Below are 25,909 nucleotides of genomic sequence, written 5' to 3'. Positions count from 1 at the left end.
CCCAGGAACCCGCCTGGATCTGCACTGTGCAAGGAAAAGAATGAATGGCAGCAAATGAATGAAATTAACAGAGGGAGCTGCTCTCCCCACTGCAGCTGAAAGACTCTGTGGTTTCCCTCAATCATTAGTTCTGAGGAACTGCTCCTGAACTCACGCCAGTGAGATGTGGATAATTTATATGATGTAGTGTATAATTTATATGATGTAGTTGAGTTACAAATTATTCCCTCTAGACCAATGCTGGGCCTCTGACCGCAGCTAAATTATTGCAAGGGGCTTCCCAGCTAGGACAGGCATGGAGACACTTGAGGCTTTTCCAGGATGATAATTGTATTGCCAGGTCCAGGGGGAAGGTGCCTGGGAATGGTTTATTGGAAGGCTCAGCTCTAGGGAGGTATATACAGGACCCAGAGAAATAACCAAGAATGATTAAATAATGGAATAGTTTGTATTGGAAGAAACCTTTAAAGGTCATCTAGTCCAACCCCCAAGAAGACTTTGATGCGAGTGTAAAAGCTCTGTATGTCATGATAGGTACCAAAAAATCATGACATACAGAGCTTTTACACTTTTTACACAAAAAATCCACGAAAAACAACAGGGAAAAGGGGAACATGGCACATCAGCAGAATGGTGAAGCCAAAACTCAAATATTCTGTATACCCCAAACCTAAATAGCTCAAGAAAAGGAGCCATCTCTGCTGTGGTGCAGAGAGATTTAAAGAGCTGCTCTGCAGGGGCCAATCCCAGGAGCTAAATCCCACTAATCCAAGGGCAGAACTTTAAGATGCCATCCCTACAGCTACTGGGTTAGACTGGAATACAATCTGTACTGAGACAGTTCAGTGTGAGGCAGACTTGGACCTCAGCAAGAGCCTCAAGGAACTGAAGGCTTTGGAGGTTATAGCCCAAGCTGAGAAACCCTCAGGAGAGGAATGGCCCTCACCAAAAGGGACACAGGAAGCTTTTGACGAGGCACAGAGGATCCCAGAGCACCCACCCAGCTGGAATGGCCTGTGCAAACGGGAATTTGAAGGAGGTGGGCACCAAAGCAGGGGAAGCTGCCCGTGCATTGCCTATCCTCATGGTGGTGCCCACATCCAAGGTCAACCACTGACTCTGGAGAGAGGCTGCTCTGCTGTGGGTGGCTCCATCAGGCAGAGGAGCTGCGGGTGCATTTACAGCACATGCTGCACTGCGGTGCTGCGTGTCCCGGTGCCTGAGCATCCAGGATAAAATCACTTTTCCAGTAATGAACAGGTAAGCTGGAATAAGGGGCCTGCTATTTTTATACTACAAACTTGCTGGGATCAGCAAAGTTTTCTAAGCCATGGGGTGACACTGCAGACGGAGGGGAGCCTGCTATGGCTTTGGTATTTCTGTGCTTGGCTGTGAAGGGCAAAATTGTTATTCAAAAAAGCCCCAAACAACCCTATGGCTTCTAGTATTTAACCAAGAATATTTGAAGCCAAGAGTGTACACAAAGCTTTTGACCTGACAGTTATTTAGCAGTCCTTTATCTAAATTCCTTTATCTAAATTCCTTTCCCCTCATTTTCTGATTATTTATTTATCCACCTTTCAATTTGCCAGATTTAAGAAACTCTGAGCTGCCCTTGAAAAATTTTTCAAAACAGTTTTAAAATTGTACGCACATACATATGTATCCCTAAGTATATGAATATGTGTGTCTATATATGTGTTTGTGAGTTTTTGTCTTTGTATGGGCTCTGATTGATATTCACAACCCACTGAGGATTTTCGAGGGAAGCTGATGGCTTAGCTTATTTCACCTTTTAATTTTTTTATATGGGTGTTTGTCTGCGTGACTTTGAAACTGTCTTTCTTAGGAGCCAGAATCAGGGTGTATCCATAGGTTGTATTTACTGCTGCAAACAAAGGAGACTCATCCTTCACTGCCTGGTGTCAGAGTATATTGTAAAACATATTAAAATGTTTATGTAAGTGTGGATTTAAGGTTATGGCATGTCTGACACTGGTCGGACACTTTTCTGCATGGTGAGGTGGCTGGTGTGGTGCAAGTCCACGTGTCTGTGTGTGGGTTTGGCTCCTCAAAGACTTGTACCTTGAGAGCTGTTGTGAAGCTTGGGCTGACTCAGCTGTACCTACATGCACAGTACAAACACTTATGGTGAAAGGCAAACATAATCTGCTTTCCTTCCAGCATCTGGTAATGCTCTGCCTGGCTCCTTAAAGAACTTGGTGCAGATCACCTGTGAAACAATGCCATTTCTCCTGTGGGGTCCTAACAGCTCCTCCTGGGTGCTGTCAAGGCACATCAGAGTGTCTTACTTCAATGCTGGGAATACGTTCAAGACATTCTTCCAGGATCTCTGGTGGCTGCTGTTTGGAATAATCCTACTTTGTTCCCCAGCACATTGCTCTGTCTTTAAAATTGGACTGCTTGGACCCTGGAACTGTGACCCCTTCTTTTCCAAAGCCTTTCCCCATGTGGCTGCCAGGTTAGCTGTGGGACGAATAAGCAGAGACCCTTCACTCAATCTTGGCCACCGACTGGATTATGTGATCCTGCAAGAAGAATGTGAGACACCAAGAGCTCTGGTTAGATTTATTGACTCTAGAAAGCTTTCCTCAGCTTTTATAGGCCCTCTAAACCCTGGCTTCTGTGAGGTGGCTGCACATTTAGGGAAAAACTGGAATAAAGCTATCTTCTCATGGATGTGCATCAATTATAAACTGGATTCCACCATCCGCCATAGTGCGTTTGCAAGAACTCTGCCCTCTCCAACACAAATTTTACTTACAATAATGAAATATTTTAAGTGGGCTCATATTGGCATCATTGCATCCAGTGATGATATTTGGATGTACACAGCCAAGGAGTCAGCAACTGCACTCAGGAACCATGGGCTACCTGTAGGCATTGTTACATCGGTGCATAAGGGAGAAAAAGGCATTGAAGACACCTGGAACAAGATTAAAGAAGTTAATAACATTAAAAGTAAGTGTTTTGAGTCTCATTCCTTTTTTAATTTTTTTTTTTTTCCCCCAGGGTAGGACTGCATTGTTACCCAACGGACATACTTTAGAGAATGAAAACTTAAAGTGATTTAAGTCAAGCAGAATTTAATCTCTGATATTAATGCAGACAAGGCTTCACATAAAAGAGTGCTGGGCATTTTGTGTGTGATAAATATAGACCAAAATAAACTACTACAACCTGAAAGACTGGGTCCAGCTGGGTCTGAAAAAAAATATTTTGTAGATGGTTTTCTGGGCTTGGCTTGTGTAAAGAGGATTTTATAGGAAGTTTTTGTATTAAAGGTGATTTGTATTGTGGAATATCAAAAATCAATATCAAAATCAAAAATCTTGCTTTGATGCTATGTCCTGTATTTCAGATCTCCCCACCAGATATTGACCCCATGACATTTTGTGAGAAAAGGCACCAACTTTGGGACAGTCAAGCATGGACCACATGTTTAAACACAACCCAGTTGGGTCAACCTAAAATCTGTATATTTGGTGGCAGGCTGAACGTGTGGAGGTTGGACACTGCTTACAGCTGTGTGGTGTCTGTCAGCTCAGAGCACAGAGAGGGAAAGCTCATGTCTTGGTCAATGACAACAATGACCACAACTGCCCATCATCTTCACCTGTGCCTCACTTCCATCAAAAGTTCTCTCCATTCCTTCTTTACAGCTCCAGAATTGGTTAATACCCACAACCTCCTTTATTAGGTTGAACAAAATGGGCGTGACTCTCAGCTTCCTCAACACGTAACAACAGGATCTGACCTGATAGAGTAGTTCAGACAGCTCTTTTATTGGTGGGGGGAAGGCTGTTTCATGTTGAAAACCCCAGGCAGATTGCTAACACTCTCCACTGTCCTTGTGTTCCAGTTATACTGCTGTGCATGCACTCTGTTCTCATCGGAGGGCAGGAACAGGCCGCCTTACTCACAAAAGCTCAGGAAATGGGACTAGCAGATGGAAGATACATCTTTGTTCCCTATGACACTTTGCTGTACAGTCTTCCTTACCAAAACAACTCATTCAGTGTCTTTGATAATGACAGCAAGCTCCGGGAGGCTTATGATGCTGTGCTGACCATCACGCTGGAGTCTGGAGAAAGGACTTTCTATGATGCATTCAGGGAAGCTCAAGAAAGTGGTGAAATAATCAGGGATTTGGAAGCCACACAGGTAAATATTCTTTCTCTTGGGCTTTGCTGGGACCTATCAGTAGGAAACATAGCAATAATTACAGAAAAAGTACAGGAAGAGTCAATCCAGCCTGCACACTTTCATTTTGAGAAAAATACAGAGAAAGTTGAATGTGTTCTGCACTCATCTGGAAAGGTCACTTTTCCCAGATGTCTGGCAATATAACTCACTTGGTTCAACTGCAGGATAATGATGGGAATTCAAGAAAAAGGGGCTGTGTCTGAGGCTCTCAGATTTGGGTTGCTATGTGCTAGCTGCAATGGGCTTGAATTAAAAGGGTATCTCTTAAAGTGAATGAAGTCCATGGAGTTTGTTATAAAATAAGGTGTCCATATGACTGAAAATTTGAGGAGATGAGAGAGACTAAAGAAATACTGGATACTTCTAGAGGGAAATATTTAAGGCCATTGCTGTTGCATTTTTCTTAGCACTATAGTCAAAGTTACTCTTTGTCAGCATGATTATCTAAAAGTCACTGGTAGTCTATTAAAAACCAAATCAGTTTTTACCTTGAGAACATTTAGAAGAATTGGAGAATCTCATCTGGTGAAGAGATACAGGACTCAGCTGAGTTATTCTTCAAATCTCCCTATGACATTTCGAAAAAAACCAAGTACTTTTAAAGAATAATTTATCAGATCTGCACAAATCTACTTTAGAAGGAGATGAATCATGTCCTGAAAGCATTCATTTCTTTCCCTTCACTTTAATGAGAGCCCAGGTTAACTGTGTTGAGTGTCAGGTTCTTCATTTCAGATATCTACAGCTGATCAATTAATCCCACAAATGTCAGATTCTGTTGCTCCCAAGAGCACACCTCATTTTTCTCACAGGTGTATGGCTATAATCTCTCTTCAGCTACCAGCTGTGCATGATCATGTGATTGAAAAAGTCACCATTTGTGTTAAAGCTTCCTAAATCCAGTCTGGCATGGAAGGGAGCAATGCAAATAGAAAGGGCTCTGTTACCTCGCAGGGCAGCTTAGCTGCGGCTCTGCTGTGGGATTTTTGCATCTTCGAGATAAATAATATTTTGACAGAGAACACCAATTCTTTGGGCATGACACTTTTCCTGTCTTAGTATGGAGCCTCTAACTTTGATCTTCTATTTGTAGAAGATATTTTAGTGTAACGTTTTGAAGCAGGATAAATTTGTGATAAATTTCAGCTCAACATCATGCTCAGAATCTTGGCTTTTCCCATTGTAATGCAATTTTGTGTGTCTTTAAAATATTTTGAAATTGAATTTTGTGAATCCACCATAAGAAAAGACAGATAGTCAAAGTCATTGTCATGGTTTGACACTGGCACAATGCCAATGCCCCCCATGAAAATGCAATCTCTCAACTGAATGCTGTGAAATGCGATCGAGAGCAGAGCAAAGCAGGCCCAAGCTTAATAACAAGAAAAAAAACTTTATTAAACTACTACCACTATGCTACTATAAAAGGGGGGGGGGGGGGGGAAAGAAGAAAGAAAACACACAATTCAAAATGAAAACCTTCCAAAGCATTCTTCCTCCCACCACCCAACTCCAACAAACCACAGTGAGAGATAATCTGGACTCCAATCAGGTTTCCACCTTCCAGATAATCAACACTCAGTTTACCTGCAGGGAGAGAGGAGTCTCTCTCGTGCCACAGACCCCCCAAGAAACACAGCTGCCACACCCTGTGCTTCCATGTCACCACATGGCACCGCCCGGAGAAAAAGTTTGCCAGTGGTGACCCTCTCCTTTCCATGCACAGTGTTCTCACCACCAATGCATGGATGGACAGACTGCTTTTAGGATTTTTCCTTTCAAGGATGCCCTGCCAAGAGGGGAAAAAACAACAGTTCAGTTTTTCATTTTTGGGACCAACAGTCCCCCCCATTTTCCCCTGGGGCCGAGGATCCACGAACAGAGCTCTTCTTCTCTTCTTCCTCTCTGAAGACAGGGGGCACCACCACAAACCTCTTTAACTTTTTACTGTTCGCTCCACTTCTGTCTTTCCCCAGCTGAAGCAGGTCTCTTGGCTCACCAGCATCCTCCTAAAATACAGTCTCTCTTGGAGGAGAAGATCAGTTCAATCTGTGGCTACCAAGAAAAAGTCCAGCCAAACAGCCACTCCATCATCTCCTCCCACCTAGAATTTCTCCTTCCAACATCCCAGGTCCCAGGCTGTCTCTCTTCCTCCCTTTTTCAAACCAAGGAGGAGAAAAATTTTACAAAGCTTTCATTTCTCAAGAAGGGTTAAAAGTCCCGACACCCAGAGATAGCTCGCTGCCCAGGTTCCAGCTCCCACAGGCGGCTGGGCACCTTGCGGCCCCCCCGCTCTTCTCCTTCCCCGCGGTGAACTGCTGGCAAAAACCACCGCTGTCTCTTTTCCCTCTCTTGGGAGAGAGAGAGAGACTCTGGGGGGAATGGAGACATCCCAGATTTTGTCCACCCTTCCATCTGCAGGGGGCCAACCCGGGTTCCAGTCCCTCCACCCTTGGGCCTACCTCCAAAGGCCACATGGCTTCTCCCCTCCCCCACCCAGCTCGTGGCTGGGCAGGGGAGAGTCCTGCACTGACCGCTGACCGGAACCCAAGAGAGCGAGTTCTCTTGGGAATTCTGCTTTTAACTCTTCTGTGTTCTCAGAGGCGTGTCCACCTTCAATTGGTCAATGTCCAAATGGACTTCTTCCTTCCGGAAAAAATTTTTTTTTCCGTGTCAAACCACGACACTCCACCCTTCGCCTCTGAGAACACAGATTACAAAAATCATTACCAAAATTACATTCAACACACTTTTAGATAAAACAGCATCATACACTAAAACCTCCACCCCAATTCACCTTTTCACCCAACACATGCTTTGCTCTTAATTTTCTTTGATCTCATCTCACAGCTTTCATTTTATCACCATCTTATCTTTCGATTTGCCCGCATTCTCCACCAAAAATGTCATGGTTTGACACTGGCACAATGCCAATGCCCCCCATGAAAATGCAATCTCTCAACTGAATGCTGTGAAATGCGATCGAGAGCAGAGCAAAGCAGGCCCAAGCTTAATAACAAGAAAAAAAACTTTATTAAACTACTACCACTATGCTACTATAAAAGGGGGGGGGGGGGGGGGGGAAAGAAGAAAGAAAACACACAATTCAAAATGAAAACCTTCCAAAGCATTCTTCCTCCCACCACCCAACTCCAACAAACCACAGTGAGAGATAATCTGGACTCCAATCAGGTTTCCACCCTCCAGATAATCAACACTCAGTCCACCTGCAGGGAGAGAGGAGTCTCTCTCGTGCCACAGACCCCCCAAGAAACACAGCTGCCACACCCTGTGCTTCCATGTCACCACATGGCACCGCCCGGAGAAAAAGTTTGCCAGTGGTGACCCTCTCCTTTCCATGCACAGTGTTCTCACCACCAATGCATGGATGGACAGACTGCTTTTAGGATTTTTCCTTTCAAGGATGCCCTGCCAAGAGGGGAAAAAACAACAGTTCAGTTTTTCATTTTTGGGACCAACAGTCCCCCCCATTTTCCCCTGGGGCCGAGGATCCACGAACAGAGCTCTTCTTCTCTTCTTCCTCTCTGAAGACAGGGGGCACCACCACAAACCTCTTTAACTTTTTACTGTTCGCTCCACTTCTGTCTTTCCCCAGCTGAAGCAGGTCTCTTGGCTCACCAGCATCCTCCTAAAATACAGTCTCTCTTGGAGGAGAAGATCAGTTCAATCTGTGGCTACCAAGAAAAAGTCCAGCCAAACAGCCACTCCATCATCTCCTCCCACCTAGAATTTCTCCTTCCAACATCCCAGGTCCCAGGCTGTCTCTCTTCCTCCCTTTTTCAAACCAAGGAGGAGAAAAATTTTACAAAGCTTTCATTTCTCAGGAAGGGTTAAAAGTCCCGACTCCCAGAGATAGCTCGCTGCCCAGGTTCCAGCTCCCACAGGCGGCTGGGCACCTTGCGGCCCCCCCGCTCTTCTCCTTCCCCGCGGTGAACTGCTGGCAAAAACCACCGCTGTCTCTTTTCCCTCTCTTGGGAGAGAAAGAGAGACTCTGGGGGGAATGGAGACATCCCAGATTTTGTCCACCCTTCCATCTGCAGGGGGCCAACCCGGGTTCCAGTCCCTCCACCCTTGGGCCTACCTCCAAAGGCCACATGGCTTCTCCCCTCCCCCACCCAGCTCGTGGCTGGGCAGGGGAGAGTCCTGCACTGACCGCTGACCGGAACCCAAGAGAGCGAGTTCTCTTGGGAATTCTGCTTTTAACTCTTCTGTGTTCTCAGAGGCGTGTCCACCTTCAATTGGTCAATGTCCAAATAGACTTCTTCCTTCCGGAAAAAATTTTTTTTTCCGTGTCAAACCACGACAGTCATGCATATATTTGGTCTAAGGTTCTTCAAACCCATTACCCTGTAAGCCTTAATGTTCTGGTGTCTCAGCATTTAAGTTCACAACTTAGCCAGGGGGAAAATATTTTTGCCACCAAACTCGAACTAATGGTTAGGAGCAGTTTATCCTCAATTTCTTCTGTATTTTCAGGTTTCTCCACTCTTTGGAACAATCTATGATGCCATTTACTTCATAGCAATGGCTATGGACAGTGCACAGAGGAAAGGAGTCAGAGCCTCAGGAGCCAACATAGCTGAGCACACAAAAAACTTCAGTTTCCCTGGATTTAGTCACCGAGTAGAGACAGACAGCCATGGGAAGGGGCTGAACAATTATGTGATACTGGACACAGATGGTCAAGGGAACAAGTTTTACCCAACCCACCTGCTGGACATGTCTTCAGGCTCTGTGTTGTCCCTAGGCCAGGCCATCCACTTTCCCAATGAAATTCCACCCAAACCAGACTCCAGCTGTTGGTTTGATCCAGATGTTCTCTGCGCTGAAGGTAAGAAAGAAAGAAAGAAAGAAAAAAACCCAACAAAAATAGAGTGAAATGGCATTGAGTTCATGCTTCTCATTTCTTTCATCTTTTCTCTCACTCCAAGTAGTTACCCCTTTAAATTAGAACTCCCCAGCCAGAAAAGTCTAAATTCAAGGACCTAATATAAAAATGCCCAGTCATCATGCTGTTCCCATCATAATGGGAATCCTGTGCAGAGGTAACACCATCGATCCACAATATTCTCTTATTGCTTGTTAGATCATAGAATAGTAGAATCATTATGGTTGGAAAAAACCTCTAGAATCATTGAATCCTTAAACTACCAGTACCAAGCCAACCACTAGGTAGCACATCTACACAATTTTTTCAACAATTCCAGAGCCATTAATCCCACTACTCTCCTGGGCCAATAAGGTTGTTACCACTGTTATGTGGTAACATAACAAAACAAAACATAACATAACAAAACCCAGAAAGGGTTTTCTGGGTCTAACACTCAACACCTGCCAATATTTATAGTAACCATTGTATAACAGAGGCTCCACAATGTGGAGCACTGTGTCTCTGTCCTTCTGAGGAACAGGACACTAAGAGGATTTGCCTTGAAGATAGCCTAAGAGAGCTGCACAAGAGCAGATGCTCTCAGCATCCTGTCTGTTAACCCCTGCTTCTTCATTCAGGTAGCAATGAGAAGGACCATCAGAGTTCATCTCACTGAGAAAAAATGATAATCATTACTCAAAATCATTTGACTTATTATAGATAACAGAGGTAGTAATCAAAGGCCTGGGGGCAGAGATATCTGTGCTGCTTCCTAGGTTTTTCAGACTGGGCTCTGGGTTTGCCTATTGTTTTTGAATTGAGGCAACTATGGTGCAATTTTAAAGGTCACAGGGAAGCCAAAATCTCAGGGTAGGGTATTTAACATCCTCTTGACATATTTACTTATAATACTAAGCATTTATGCCTATTGCTTCAGGATATGTCTTAAACAGATGAAATTAACCACATCATGGAATATTTCATTCAATAGCTGAGAAAACCATTCTCCTTGGCTTAGCCATAACTGAGCTGACACATAAATCAGTGTCACTCTATGAAAACTGGAGATGTACTGATCTTACAGCAACTGGAAAGCAATATAAGAGATAAGTATAATGCTATCATATATCTAATTTTGCAGTGCCCCTAGGAAAAATGTAGCAATTTAGCATCTCATTGCAGTCTATAGAAAAATCACACTGATTTTTAGAGAGATCGGATTTTATGTTCATACCTTTACAAAAGCATAAAGCTCTAGGCATCTGTCAATTAAACAGTAATTTATTATGATTGTTAGAATTTCAGAGGCTGAACTTTATGGCTAGAATTAAATACAAGCCTCACTCTAGCTTTTGTAGGAAGTTAGGCTTGGAGGGATGTTGGATATGAAGTTGTCAGGCTGCTGTGCTTCCTAACTCCAGGTTCACCAGGAGAGGGCTGGTCTGGTGTTCCCAGGACACAGACACACACACACACACACTGCAGGCAAAGCCAGTCACTGGCAGAGTAACACATACAGGAGAGTTATTTGTTTACAGGCACCACTACCCTCAACCAGCACTGTGGGGACATGGACATCAGAAATGGCCTGGTGCTGCTCTTATGCACCTCATAATTAGACTCCAAGCTTGATACCAGATCTCACAGCCTCAACTCCTTCAGACTCACAGATGCATTCTCTGGGAGATGGTCCAAACCTAAATTCCCTCAGAGCCATCCCTCAAACCCTTCAGTCTCTGCAGGACCTGACTCCAGGACTTACCTTCCTTGTTAGTTAGGTTGATGTTAAGTCTGTAAATATCATACACAGTCAGAGAGCACAGTTACCCAGGAAAAAATGATGGGGTTAAGAAGGTGGGAATGACTTCACTGATCAAGTGAAGGGTTTGCCTGGAAAAAATGCACAATGTGGTTACATGTGACCAGCATCCCCATCCTCTCACATACTTGAGTATTCCCAACCTATTCTATCTCTCCCTTCATCCATACGTGCACTTTCCCCTAAAGATCCTGTGAGAAGTTTTATGTGCTCCCACAGTTCCCTTAAAGCATCCTCTAATGACTTTACCTCAATCCCATAAATTCCCTCAAGCATGCTGTAAGTTTGCTCTTTCCCATAAGCTCATAATTAGCTTACTTTCACTTCTGGTTAGTTGTGAAATATAGTAGGGCTTGGGAGGGACCTTTCAAGGCCATCCATCTATTCCAATCCCACACTAGACCAGGTTGCTCAAAGTCCCATGAGGCCTGATTTTGAACACTGCCAGGGATGGGGCAGCCACAGCTTTCATGGGCAACCTCTTCCTGTGTTTGTGTGAGGACTGTCAGGGCCTGGGGCTCTAGACTGAAGCAGTGAAATTTCAGCTAAAATGCTCTGACTTTCCTGAAACAAATACCTATTTTTCAAAATGCCTTCAGCTTTCACTGGAAAGCTCTAGGTCTCGGTGCTTGCAGATAGGTACCAGTGTAACACAGAGTCGTGAACCTTTCATCAACCTGAATTTCTCCATGTTTGTTTGTGTTTATAGTTCTCTGGATGCAAACAGAATAAATATAAAAATTAGAAAACAGAAGAGACAGACATAGCAAACAGTTCCCACTGGAATTTAGCTTATGCAGTCATATCAGCTTCCCTTAGCTCTCTAGCAAGCACACTCATCAGCAAAGAATCTGTCTCCAGTACTTTCTGCTGATGGATGTGTCAAGGAGAACATCAACCTTCTGCTGCTCCTCCTCTTCTTCTCTTTTCAGCATTAGAAATCTGCAGCAGAGAATGAAAAAGCCCAGATGGGCCAGTGACTCACCCTGGCTGTTGGTTTGATACCACAAGATAAAGATTTTTCTGCATTTCAATTTCTCAAGAGAAATGGGCCAAATGTTAAAAAGTTCTGAACTTTGCAGAAGCTTCCTCTAAAACTTAATACTTCCCTGTTAGTCCATTTATTTACTTGAAGAAAAACTATTTTTCCACTGGTCCACAGCTCTAAGTCTGGTTTAAAAAAAAAATGCACGGAAATAAATAATTAGCATAGCTGAAGTCTTATGTTCTCCAAGTTAGTAAGTATTTGCATATTCATAAACAAACATTGCATTAAAATTGTCTTCCGGCATTCTCTTGGTTGTATATTTGACTTTGTACCCCAATGTCCTGATATTGATGTTTTTAATATTATTGCCTAAATCAAAATTATTTGCTAATTCACTGATTTTTTTTCCCATCTTTGCACAGGGATTGAACCTGCAGTCATTTTGTTGGGAGTAATGCTGTTATTTGTGCTGGTGTTGTGTGCTGTGGGCCTGGCTTCTCTCATCAGGTGAGAATTGTAACATGTATTTGAGTTGGTGACACTTTTAGCTTCTGTGTGCTTTAGCCAGCAGTTTAGATTATGCACACACAGAAGGTCTGATTTTGCTCTTGGCTCTCCAGCCACATATCTCTTCACATTTGTGGTGTGTTGGCCCTGGAAACATGCCAGGCATCCACCAAAGGCTTTCTATCTCTCCCTTCCTCAGCTGGACAGGGGAGAGAAAATACAACAAAAGGCCCATGGGTCAAGATGGGGTCAGGAGGGGATCATTCACCAATTGCCACAACAGCCAAAATGGACTTGATGTGGAGAAATTAAATTTATTACCAATCAAATCAGAGTAAGATAATGAGAAATAAAATAAAATCTTAAAAAACACCTTTCATCTCTCTCTTCTTCCCAGGCTTAACTTACTCCCAAATTCTCTACTTCCTCCCCACCAGTGGCACAGGGGCCGGGGAAATGGGGACTGCAGTCAGTTCATCCCACATTGCCTCTGCTGCTCCTTCCTCCTGAGGGGAAGGACTCCTCACACCCTTCCCCTGCTCCAGCAGTCTGTTGCTGGACATTTCTGAAGCATTAGGAAGGTGGTTATCACTTTAGAACTGCAAAGGATGACATAAAAACCAAAGACAGGAATCTGTTACGGGAACATGAGGGTTGAAACCAAGTATTTTTCTTACTCCAGATCATTCTTGCCTGAATTTCTGTCTTTAATATAATCATGTTTCCTATGAAGCATGCGAGGCTGACCCTCTGTATTTTCTCCATGTACTAAAAAGAAAGAAAATACCTCTGAAAAGAATTTGAAGCAAATATTTAGGATACATATTTATTATCAAGTTGATTCACTAACTGTTTTGAACTGGGGTTCAGCTCCCTAGTCATTTCCATTATATATGTACTGGTCTGGGTATGAGATCTTTGGAGTAAAGGCAGTAGCGTTCTGGGGAAGGAATCATTTCCCATAATTGCATATCACATATGTGTCTCAATTCTATATCCAAAGTAGAAATGTGCCAGAATTGATTGGTTGGTCCAGGAGCTATGGATTGCTCTTGGCAAGGTCACTGCAGCCCCTGGAGTAGTTTGTCTCTAATTATTGATGTCCACATGACCAATCTTAGAGAGAAAATAGACTGAAATTAGAAGGCATGTTTACTGAGCAGCAAGGAGTTCAGCAGAGCAGAATTCCTAAATTGTTCTCTCCAGCTTTGCCTCTCAAATAATTCTGAGACATGTTTTGACTCCACTCCTGAGTCATCCCTCCAAACCCAGATATAAGGGCCACCCAGCAAGCAACACCCCAAGCAGTTTCCCCTCTTTCAGCACACAGCTGCTTCTGATACAACTGCAGACACTGATGAGGTTGCCTCCATCCGCCCACTCTTTGAAACCTTGCTCTGTTCCCTGGCCACCAGCCTCTACAATTAAGTACATAAAGGACAATCTTTCTGCCTACTTTATTTGTAAGCTCTTCCACAAGCACCAGGCTGTGCTTGGGAAGGCTTGGTCATGAGAAAAGATGTATGGCCATCTGCTAGGGAAGAAAAAGTCCAGCATGACTCAGACAATGATTTATATTAGGAAGGGGCATGTCTGGAACTAAATTTAAAACACAGCATGGTCTGAGTTGAAATGTGGAAGCTCTGGTCTTAGCTCTTTCAGGGGTCTGCGGCATGACCTTAAATGAGTCACTCTACTCTCTCTGCTTAGCTTTTGGCAGAGGGATGCTTTCCTCCCTGCTTAGGGAGAGGGTGTGATTTATCAAGCAAGGTTTTTCAGATGGACTTGTGAAAGGTACATAAGTGATGATTTTTTTCATGAAGATGAGTTGGGTGGCTTGTGACAGTGTGTTTAGAGAAATATCACCCCAAGTAAAGCCTGTGGTTATTTGGCCAAGGCTTCCTTTCAGCTTCAAGAAGCTGCCCATGCTCTTCTAAAATGTCAAGAATGATACACTGAGAGGAAAAGTGAATTGTGATTTGGGGTTGTTTTATGTGGTGGTGTCCTTCTACAGTAACATCAACAAAAGACATCCCTATTGTCCACCTCATCAGGGAAACACTTAGGAGAGTGAGGATCAGTCATCTGCTGTAGTGTTAACAAAGTTCCTTAAGCAAAAGAAGGGACACTGAGAGCAATGGGGAAGCTTTCCCTTCCCTTCTCTGCTCCTGGTTGAGAGGTTTTGACTGTCTATACTGCTGCTTTGTGCTCACTGTTACACCCTGATGTCCATTGAAGCAATGGGATCCAAATGATGAGGTGTGATGTCACGTGTGCCATACTGCTCATCCCTTGCAGCTATTCCCTCCATATGAGACTGTGACCCTTAAAAGGGCACATCTTGCTCTGTGTTTCAAAATGCACCATGTTACTATATAGACACTCAGATAGCATGTTTAGACAGTAACTTGTGTCCAGGCAGCTCTTATATATTAACTACGATTCAGCTTCAGGCCCTAAGAAAGGCTGATGTGCCTAAATGTGGTTTGCTTATGACCAGACCAGCTAGACTAATAAAACTTGCTTTTGTCTCCTAACAGAGAATGATCTGGGATATGACAAATAAAGGCGAGCAAAACAAAATATGGCTTAAATACATATCTGATTAATATTTGTAAGCAGATTAAATCCAGTTGTCTATTTGTAATGAGACCCTGTGAGATCATATCTTTTGTTGCTATCCATGTTGAATTGGGTAACTCGTGACTTGGGAATTAAGTCCATGCCAAGGCATGGTGATTTGTCCATTGCTTTCACCAATGCCCATCCCCACTCCTACACCATTTTAGACCTTAAAGATCATGTAGTTCCAACCACTCTGCCATAGGCAAGGCCACCTTCAACTACACCAGGCTGCTCAGAGCCCCATTCCACCTGGCTTTGAACACTTCCATGGGTGGGGCTGCCTCAGCTTCTCTGGGCAGCCTGTGCCAGTACCTCCACACCTTCAGAGAAAATAATTACTTCCTAATAAATAATCTAAACCTTCACTTTTTCAGCTGGAAGCCATCCCCCCTTGTTCTGTCACTCCATGTCCCTGTCAAAAGTTCCTGTCCATCTCTCTTGTAGCCCCTCTCCTTAGGCACTGGAAGGTGCTCTAAGGAATCCCCAAAGCTTTCTTTTGAACACCCCCAGCTCTCTCAATTGTCTGCATAACAGAAGTGCTCCAGCCCCCAAATCATCTTCATGGCCTTCTCTGGACCTGCTCCAACAGGTCCATGACCTTTGTAAGTCAGAGGCCCTGGAGCTGGATGCAGCACTGCAGGCAGGGTCCAATAGTGCAGGGAAGCCAGAGGAGGTATAAACTGGCTGCCTACCTGGGTGCCAGATGCCCACTCAGTTGCTCTATCACTCCCTTTCCCACTGTGACAGGGCAGAGAATAAGCTGTAGAATGACCAGCAGGGTGAGACAAGGCAGTTTTATTACAGTAAAAAGAAAGAAATAAGGGGAGAGCTACGCACACAAGAGCTGAAGAGGAAAAAGATCAGTCCCTACTTCTCTTAAGCAGCAATGTTTGGACACTTCTGGGAAGCAGGGCTTCAGCATGCATAACAATTCCTTCAGAAGGCAAACACTGAAAACTCACAAATTCCCCTCTTCCTCCTCTCTCCCTTAGCTTATATATCTGAGCTGATGTCATGTGGTATGGAATATCCTTTTGGCTAATTTGGGTCGGCTGCCCTGGTTGTCTCCCTTCCCAGGATCTTGCTCACTCCCATCCCCTTTGATGAGGGGAAGGAATGTCAGAAGGACACTGCTGGTCTGTTATCAACACCTGTTCAGCTACCAATGCAAAGCACAGCGCTGAAAGGGCTGTGAACGTTACCTCGGTCAGACCCAACGCACTGCCTAAATGTGATAACTGTGACTCTCCAACTCTTGCAGGCAGAGTATCTTGAACAACCAGCTTTTCAGGGGTCCGAACAAGATCATACTGACCTTGGATGATCTCATCTTCATCAACCCAGAGCTACATAGAAAGGTGAGTCCTTATTATCATGAAAGGAATCTGGTGGGACACTCTAGAACAGATTTGCTGTGTGATATTTTCATACTCATGAAGCCCTGGAAGGGTCATTTCACTTCTTCATGTCATGTTCCCTTGCACATTAGAAAATTTCCCATATGCTGAGTGCTTTTGAGTGTCAGATTAGATGTCAGAGCCTTTATGATGATGTAAAATCGTAGCCTTGGTAATGTTTCCTCTAGCTGCCAGGGCTTATTCCTTGTTCTTGAGATTGGATGGTGCGCCATAGGGCATGTCCAAAAAGATAAACCATCTTGCCATCTAAAATAAAGTGTCTGCATTCAAATATACTGGGAAGCATTCCTGGTCCATTCTGGCTCATACCCAGAGCTGGTGATCTGCTGGGGGACACTCCCATGATTTCCTTACCCAGAAATCCATGCTGCAAGGCAGAGCTGGAGTGGAGGTTTACACCCAAAGGTGGCAACTGCCTAGCATCTGCTTTCCTTGCCTTCCAGAGGCTGACCTTGGACAGTCTGACTGATGCAAACAGCATAGCAGTCAAGAACAGAAGCCTGAAATCCGTAACCCGCTCTGCTTCCTTGAAAAGCACAGTTGCCACCCATGAAACCTCCAATGTGGCTTTGTATGAGGTAGGTAGGGACCTCATGCAGCCTTCTCTCACTGCTTCTGTTCACTGGACTTCTCCAGGGGGAAAAGTATTTGGATGCAGTACTGTAGGTCCCAGGATGGAGATAGTTTGAACAAAGTCTAGGTATGACAATAAGCTACTCCCAAGCACAGACTTAGCAGTGTTTAAGGCAACTCTGTCCCAACCCTCACCCTGACACTTGGAGTCATGTGGGATGGGAATATTCAACACACACATGTAACATTGCCAGTCTGGTCCTGTCAGAAAAGTCATTACCTGAGGCAGTGGCAACTTAAAAGAACCTTTCTTAGAAGACAAGTCTTTATTTGGTGACATCTCTAATAAGGAACTTTCTTAAAGACAGGATCCAAACAGAATAATGAAAACTCAAATTCCCCTTTGGGTCAATAGGACTGTATGGAGCTTAACAGAGGCAATGGCCAAGAAAACTCACCCCATCCATCAGGTTTTTCCAGAAAATGCAGATTTTTGAAAAAATGGCATGGTAACTTTTCCTGAAGAGAGGCAAAATAAATTTGATCAATCATTAATGCCAGAGAAAAGCCTCTAGTCAGAGTTATTTTCCTTTTTAATCCATTTATTACTGTTTATCAGACACTAAGAAATCTTCCAGGCCTGAAATTGTGATCTGCCTCACCCCTTTGAGGGTTTGCTGTGGATATTCTTATTCAGGTTCAGTATATAAGTAATCTGTTGCCAAGAACCTTAAAAATCCCCAGCTACTTTCAAAATCAAGGATCTGAAATTCAGACCTGGATCCCAATGTTAACCGTTGCTCAGAGGTTTGTTCTGTCAGTCACCCACCTTTGTTGGGATTAGGGGACTGGAGCTTCTCTCTTAAGAGGAAAGGTTGAGCGATTTGGGCCTGTTCAGCCTCAAGAAGAGACAACTGACAGAGCACCTCACTAGTGTCTATAATTATCTGAAGGGAGCGTGTCAAGAGGACAGAGCCAGGTTCTTCTCAGTGGACAAGAGGCAAAAGGCAGAAACTGGTGCACCTGAACAGAAAGTTCCACCTGAACATGAGGAAGAACCTAGCTGTGCAGGTGACCAAGCATTGAAACAGATATTCCAGGGAGGATGGGGAGTCTCCCTCACTGGACATATTGAAGAACTTCCTGGACACAATCCTGTGACATGTGCTCTAGGATAATGTTTTCTTAAGCAGGGAGGTGGGACTAGATGGTCCATCACTGGTTTCTTCCAACCTTAACCATTCTCTGATTCTGTGATTGTGGACAGGGAGACCAGGTGTGGCTGAAAAAATTTGAGACAGGAGCAGTAAACAATCTGAGGCAAAGCTCCACCAGCATCTTAAGGAAGGTAGGAAAAAGGGATGATGACATGTGGAGGGAAGGTTTCTCAGGGGATGTTTTTGGCTGCAGGGTGTGTTTGTTGCCCTTGTCTCATGTTTATCCATTAAATCATGCATTGTGGTTGTCAATGAGTCTTGTCTGGTGAAATGTGTAGAGTGGACCATGCATGACTACGTCTGACAAATTTACCATAGATCCATATGACAGTCAGCAGCTTGTAAAACCCCACCCTGAACCTGCCACTTCCAAGCTGGTGCAGTGTCAAATGTATAACAAATCCTTCAAGTGACCTTTCCTGCAAAGGCAAGGAAGGTTTGGGGAACTCATCCCTCCACGGTGTGAGGCACTGGTAGATATTTTTATTTATTATATGTTGACAGTGTGACACAGACACAGTTGTGCATTTCTCTGGAGTTTGCTTTGTGTTTCTACCCAAGATGCCTCAGATGCTTAATTTTGGTCTTCAATTTTATTGTTACAAATGACAAGAAAGCTACTTGTTTTCTAAATTCAAGGGCATTCATTGTTGACAGCTATTGCTAACATAGCAGTGGCAATTTTATGCATGTAAAAGCAACAAATTTACCAGGGCATGTCTCTGAAGACATGATTGGTGGATGACTTTGGATTCCCTGGGTGTGGTATTGTTTCCAATTCAGAGCAAGATCCACATGCTGAGCTCAATCTACCCCAGCAAAGCCCTTCTGGCCTAGTGAAAAATTCAATACAGTTTGTCTAAAAAACCCACAAACTTCTGTTTAGTTTGCTTTTGCTATCTTGATTTCTTTGTATAATGGATAGACTAAGGAAAACAAAGCTTGAAAAGAGTGTTGAGTAGCCAAAAATAAGCACCAGAGAGGTTGTTTGCGTCCCCATCTTTCTGTGGAAGGCTGTTTGGGAGTACTAGTGTGAAAAGGACACCTAGTGATACCAAGAAGCTACCAAGCAGATGTCTGGCTGATCTGGTCTCACTGTGGTTCACTGTCTTGTTTCAGATGAAAGATCTGCGTCATGAAAATGTGAATCTCTTCCTGGGCTTTTTCTCGGACTGCGGCATCTTTGCCATAGTGACCGAGTACTGCTCACGAGGCAGCCTGGAGGACTTGCTGAGAAATGAGGATATGAAATTGGACTGGATGTTCAAGTCCTCTCTTGTGATGGATCTAATTAAAGTAAATCCATTGCTTGTGACGAGGCATGATCTGAAGGGGGCTTTTATGGTGACTAAGCTATTTCAATCAGAAAGTTGTTTTTTTATAATAACACAGGGAAAACAAATCTGGATTTAAAACAAATCTGGATTGTATCAGTCTTTAAAGGAGACCTCTTATCCTTGTTTTTTTTTTCCATCTGAGAGAAGCACCATTTGGGACGATTCAACTACAACCACAGAGCAAGACAAGATGCTAAAACTACTTATCAATCTGCAACTGATGACCTAGGAAAAAAAAAATTCATTCATTCTTTGCAAAGGCCCTTTTTTGTCGTAAATCAGAAGCACATCCACCATAGAACCAAAGAGTATCCATCCTCTGCCACAGGACGGCTGCACATATGGTCCCTTTAGCAGCGTTCACACTTCCAGTCATGTCCCATGTTTTCATGTCTTAATGGTGAACTACTAATCTGGGACAGGTGGATTTCAGAGAGTAGACCACCAGAACCATTCTTGTAGTCTGTGATCCCCCTTCTGAACCTCCTTGAGGGAGATGGGTAGGGACACCCAGCCCTTCATTACTTACTTTGACCTAACTCTTTGGTAATACTTTTTTCCACTTTCTTATCCTTGCCTAAAAGCAGAACTTCTGGATACTGTGAGATGTAGGGCTACAGAGGGAGGCATCTGAGTCTTCCTAAAGTTGTCAGACCTTTACTACTTTAGTGTCCAGACAAACCTATTTCATGTGCGTAATCAATTTCTAATCTTCTCTCATATTTTGTTGTTTCGATCATTACTGTATTTGACATAGAGTCAATGCTGCATTTAATGCCATCTTAGGTGACAAACTGGCTTGGTGTCTCTGAGTGTTGATGGATAAGATAATTCTTAAGGACCACCCTGGATAATTTTCTGTATTTCATAGGGAATCAGATATTTGCATCACCGAGATTTTGCCCATGGACGTCTCAAGTCTCGTAACTGTGTTGTGGATGGCCGGTTTGTCCTGAAGATCACTGACTATGGTTATAATGAGATCTTAGAGGCACAGAAATGCCCCTATATTCAGCCATCCGCAGAGGGTAGGTGTGATGAGGAAATATTTTTTTTAAAATATTTGTCCATTGATATAAGAGATGTTTGTCCTAATACAATTTCAGGCCAGTGGCCACACAAGGATTTTCATGCTCAATCTCACTACATCTAGTTTCCTCCTTACCATGCATTGTTATAAGAAAGGGTAAGCAAGGGTTTTTTCAGACTGCCTGAAAGTGAAGCGAATAGCAGAGTGATGTGGTAAAGAAAATATATTTTACTATAAGCAGGGACAGAACTTCAGCTTTTTGCAGCTGGAGAAGGACTGAATTGTCCCTGAAATCTTATCAGTACTGAATTTCTGTATAAATGTAGCCAGTAGAATGGCTTTACATCCTTAGACCCAATCCTATATTTAGAGTTTTATGTTAGCCCAAATGCAAAGACACCTTTTTTGTTAAAATAAGTAGTCTAAACCACAAAATTATGTAGGTCTTTTTGAAATAGTTCCTCTGCATGCCAATCACCAGAGGTTGCCACATGAAATTCCCACCACTTAAGAACAGCCCTCATGGGACCAGGTTTGGAGATTTGGACAGGATTTCTTTAACTTGGCCATTATTTGGGGGTTCCTCTGGTATCCCAATTTATTCTTGAAACCTGTTCTCCAATAGTATTTCATGGTTTGATCCCTCTGTCATGGGATTTGATGCCTACACCTTTTCAGTGTCTCAGATAGGGCACTTGTCAGACAGAAGGCTTTCTTCTCCTCCCTTACAGAAGATAAACACATTTGCAGTGGCAGAAATGTTCCATATCCCTATTACTCAGAATGCAGTTACCAGGGTAACAAAATCTCAGTTTGAAGATTCATTTCTTCATGAAGCTGGATATGTTTTACAACTGTGTCTTTTGTCACTTGAACTATTGGGTTATAAAGACTGTGCATCAGATTGTCATAAACTGATTTTACAGGAACTATTTTCATCTAAAAAGAATTACAGAAAATATGTTGTTAATTGTCACTTTATAAAAGAGCGACAACTGTAACAAGAAATTAAAGACTTGGTGCCAATATTTTGTCTCGGGAACATTTTCAATCAAAAAAATGGTGTTAAACCTTCTGGAAGTGGTGAGATGACTTCTTATGTTGAAGTTCATGGCTGGTGTTATATGATACAAAATGTTGGTATGTCAGTTTAAAAAAAAAAAAAAACCCATAGAGTAAAACTTGGAATTTTTTTTTTTTATCAGCACAGAAGTTTAGTATTTATAACACACCACTCAAAGTAAAAGATTTGATTCAGTAAACAATGTAGTATTTTCCAGCCTTTCATCAAATGACTGAAATAAGGTACTCATTTAAACACTTATTTGCAATAGTCTGAGTTAAAGTGTAAGAAATGTGATGCCCTGAATTTTTTTTAGAATTGCTCTGGACAGCTCCTGAGTTACTGAGGGACCCAGACATGTGCAGAAAAGGAACAATCAAAGGGGACATTTACAGCTTTGCAATCATCCTACAAGAAGTGGTGGCTCGGGGTCCACCTTACTGCACATCAGAACTCTCAGCTGAAGGTAGGCAACTACTACAGTATATTTTTAAGGCTTTGTGCAGAGCACTTATAAAAGGCCTGGCCAAGTCACTTTATTAATAAGGCAATAATGTATTAGTCCCGTGACCTTTCTCAGTGGCAGAAGTCTGTTTTCAACACAACATTCATAATAAACATCAAAATGTGTAGTTCCCATCACAGCCTTGGTACATGTCTCATCACAGCCTTGGTACATATGTCATCACTGATTTCAGTGGGATCAGGGTTCTGGGTTCTCCCCAGGATTCTTCAGACCTCTGCAGCACTTCCTGTGCAACCTGTGCAAACTCGGACTTTTCATCACAGTATGGGGTGAAATCTGAGGGCAGAATTTCCCATAGCTTAGAAACTCCTTTGTTTCCCACTCATTGGCTCTTTTTTGTCCATCATGGAGGCTGAAGATTTTGAGCTGGACCTCTTGCCAACATCCTGTTTTGTCCATCTGCCCATCTATTTTTCCTTAATCCTTTCCTTTTTAAAGAGACTCCATCTTCAACAGAGGTCGAAATAATGCATAATTTTGCTTATGTATATTATAAACAGCAAACAGGTGAAGTCTTTAGGAGCTGCTCATGGTGTAACCATGTTGTGCTTCCATGGGAAGAACAAATCCACTGCAGTCAGGGTCAGGTCACAAGCACTTAAACAGGGAGGGAGTGACAACAATCTAAAATTAGCTGATTTCAGTGATAGCCCATTCTCAACACATTTTAAGCTGGGCAATCATCAAGTGGGGTATGAAAATTCAGTATGTGCCAGTTCAGCTGGAAAAATGGGGTTCTGACTTTTCTGTGCCTGAAGCTGCTGTCGCAATGTAATCACAATGATGTTAGTGATGTATCCCCTCTGTAAATCAGAGCTAGACTTATGATGTAGACTATGGTGCAATTCACAGATTTCCCCCACCACATCCCTCCTGTAGAACCTCCAGCAAATGTTGAACACAGATCAGTTCTGTTTTCTAACCTGATAAAATGATGAATTTCTACTCATTGTGTCAATCTTAAGGAGTTTTCGCTTGTGAACTTTAAAACAATCTGGGGAAGGCATTTCCCCTTGGCTGTCCCTGGAAATATTGGTGCCAGATGTTTTGATTAGTTCATTTGGCAGAGTCTGGGGAATGAGGCAAAGATCTTTAAAGTAAGCTGTAAATGCTGGAAAGCTTTGATTACTCACAGCAACAGCAGGACTCCTGCCAGAGAAAGAGGGTTTTGCTCCATTTACGTGCTCTGCACTGAGCAAAGTAAGATTTCAAATACAATAACTTTGGTGGGTGTTAAAAGACTGACTTCTCAGGGTTTGAAAACCCAAGCCCAGTTTCCTTACAAGCTTTATTTCTAGGAAGGGAGCTCTAGACAGGGAGTCATTTCCCAGACACTGTTTTGAACTCAACCTCTCCCTCTTAACATACTTTCCACTGTCGCCACTCCCACCAACCTCCTACGTCCTGGTTCCCAGTTAACGATGAAGCATCAGAGGCTGGTATCCTTCCTGTCTGGGCTCAGCTATAAACCCCTGCTGCCTTAGAAGACTGCAGGTCCTAGTGGAGAGAGTCAGAGGCAATTTCATTAAATACAAGCCTGCAGGCTCGCACATCCATCTGTCACACATCCTTCCCCCATCCAGCCACTTTATTACTCATAACCTGTTTCTCCAGGGACAACAAGGCAGATGAATCTTCTTTAAATCAAAAGACTCCTGACAGAGAAAAGTAGAAACCTCCAGCCCCATTTGGCACAGACACTGGGTGCTGAGGACTAAGTGTGACAGCTGAAGAAGCAAGACAGGGACAGATGAAAAGGTCCATGTCCTTTGCCCATATCAAGACCTTCCATCTTACAATGTGCTTCCCATTCTTCTCTTTGCCACAGAAATTATAAAGAAAGTGAAGAAGCCCCCTCCCCTCTGTCGGCCAAACATAGCTCCTGAGGTAGCCCCCCTGACATGCATCCAGGTAATGAAGCAATGCTGGGCTGAAGCCCCTGAACGGCGTCCAACCTTTGAGGAGGTGTTTCATAAGGTCAGTAAATAAAGAAGCTCATGTAATCCAATTGTTTGTTCTTGGCAGGGAAGTGTTTTATTGCTTAGGTTTGTGGTTGTTTTTTTTTTTTTTGGGTTTTTTTTTTTTTTTTTTGCTTTAACTCAGTTATTAAAGAATGAAGACGTTTCAGAGCCCTAGACTTGTCCTGGCTTAGAAATGATGAAGCAGCCTGGACATGGGCTTCAGGTCTTCACATTTGCAGAGTACCTGCACAGATAGTCCCATGGAGATTATAGATTCATAAATCATCCACCTTCAGACCAATTTTTCTTTTAATCTTCTGAAGTGTTTCAATGATAACTATAAGGAAAATTCACCAAAGACTGTTAAAGACAAAGATACAACATTTGCATTAGGAAGTCTCTCAATTCCAGATTGCTGGAAGCTTGGAGACTATCCCAGGGAAATATGACTATACCTGAGGCCTGTTTAAACAGCTTTCCCAGATATCTGTCACTGGCCAGTGACATGGACAGGTACTGGCAAAATAACCCCCCTTTCTGATCAAGCAGTGTAGTTCCTGTGTTCTTATAAAATCATAGGATTATAGACTTGTTAAGGTTGGAAAAGAATTTTAAGATAGTCAATCATCAACCCCATACCACCACCACATACGATGTTAAGCCATGTCATGAAGTGACACATCAACATGTTTTGTGAGCACTTCCAGGGATCCTGACTCCACCATTATCCTGAGCAGTCTGTTGCAAACAGGCTTTAAAAACCATTTCTGTGGAAAAAAAAAAAATCTCAATATCCAATATAAACCTTCCCAGACACAACTTTAAGGCATTTCCTCAAAACAGGTAAACAAATATCCATAATTTTTACCTTTTGGTTCTATTAATCTATGAATAATTTTGAATCTGCTGATTCCACTGTTGAGTCTAAGGTAGCCTCTAAAACCACAAATTATCTGAAAGTTCCAGCAGCTTAACTTCAGGTCAGGAGGAGAAAGCACAACTGGGAATGGAGGTAGTGGTACACATGGATGTCAGTGTGCAAAGATGGATTTAAGTGCTGTAACATGTAAAAAGGTTGTTAAGGGTTGCTAACACCCTGAACTTTGTGCTTCTGAATGCAAAGTCTTGCAAGTTGCCCTAAAGATTTTTCATGGAATAAATGCAAACCTGCAGCCTGACAAGACTCCATAACAATAAACATGTTGACAACTACTGTAAGGTTATGTTTCATCTAAATCTCACTGACTGATGCAAATTCACCTTCTAATTCATGTTTTCCTTTGTCTTTGAACTCTTTCCATTGAAAAAGCCAGTCTTTAGTATGACACTTCCAAAGAAATGTTTGCTTTTTGTTTCTTTCCAAACTCAGAGTGCTATAGTGGTAGCAATGGTAGACAAATAACTCTCCAGTTTGATTTTCCAGTTCAAAACCATCAACAAAGGGAAAAAGACCAATATCATTGACTCAATGCTCAGGATGCTTGAGCAGTACTCAAGCAACCTGGAAGATTTAATCAGTGAGCGGACTGAAGAGCTAGAGGTTGAAAAACAGAAGACAGAAAAACTGCTGTCACAAATGCTTCCACCGTAAGTACTGGTACTTTAAGTGGTAAAAAATCCCCAGGAAACTAAACCAAAAACACCCCAAAACAAGTTCATATCTAGTCTGAGCAACACCCTTCTCCAGAAACAAGCAACATTGTAGACCTGCCCATCAATTTTGACAA

General features: G+C 43.0%; 1 protein-coding gene across 1 annotated transcript in view; it reads left to right on the top strand.

Annotated features, from left to right (window-relative positions):
* The first annotated feature begins 2,081 nt into the window (after positions 1 to 2,081).
* GUCY2F (guanylate cyclase 2F, retinal) overlaps positions 2,082 to 25,909 on the top strand; it is a 44,110-nt gene continuing 20,282 nt past the window's right edge. Inside the window, exons 1-12 of the mRNA XM_030268324.4 lie at positions 2,082 to 2,982; positions 3,884 to 4,185; positions 8,725 to 9,079; positions 12,348 to 12,432; positions 16,319 to 16,415; positions 16,919 to 17,053; positions 18,316 to 18,396; positions 19,385 to 19,561; positions 20,474 to 20,630; positions 22,012 to 22,161; positions 24,050 to 24,198; positions 25,606 to 25,769. Of these exons, the coding sequence (XP_030124184.2) occupies positions 2,244 to 2,982; positions 3,884 to 4,185; positions 8,725 to 9,079; positions 12,348 to 12,432; positions 16,319 to 16,415; positions 16,919 to 17,053; positions 18,316 to 18,396; positions 19,385 to 19,561; positions 20,474 to 20,630; positions 22,012 to 22,161; positions 24,050 to 24,198; positions 25,606 to 25,769 (2,591 nt within the window). The 5' untranslated portion in view covers positions 2,082 to 2,243. The remainder of the gene's footprint in view (positions 2,983 to 3,883; positions 4,186 to 8,724; positions 9,080 to 12,347; positions 12,433 to 16,318; positions 16,416 to 16,918; positions 17,054 to 18,315; positions 18,397 to 19,384; positions 19,562 to 20,473; positions 20,631 to 22,011; positions 22,162 to 24,049; positions 24,199 to 25,605; positions 25,770 to 25,909) is intronic.

Source organism: Taeniopygia guttata, chromosome 1 (genome assembly GCF_048771995.1).
Source record: "Taeniopygia guttata chromosome 1, bTaeGut7.mat, whole genome shotgun sequence".
Classification (NCBI taxonomy): domain Eukaryota; kingdom Metazoa; phylum Chordata; class Aves; order Passeriformes; family Estrildidae; genus Taeniopygia; species Taeniopygia guttata.
Note: the sequence above shows the minus strand (reverse complement) of the source record. Positions and strands in the feature narration are given on the sequence as shown.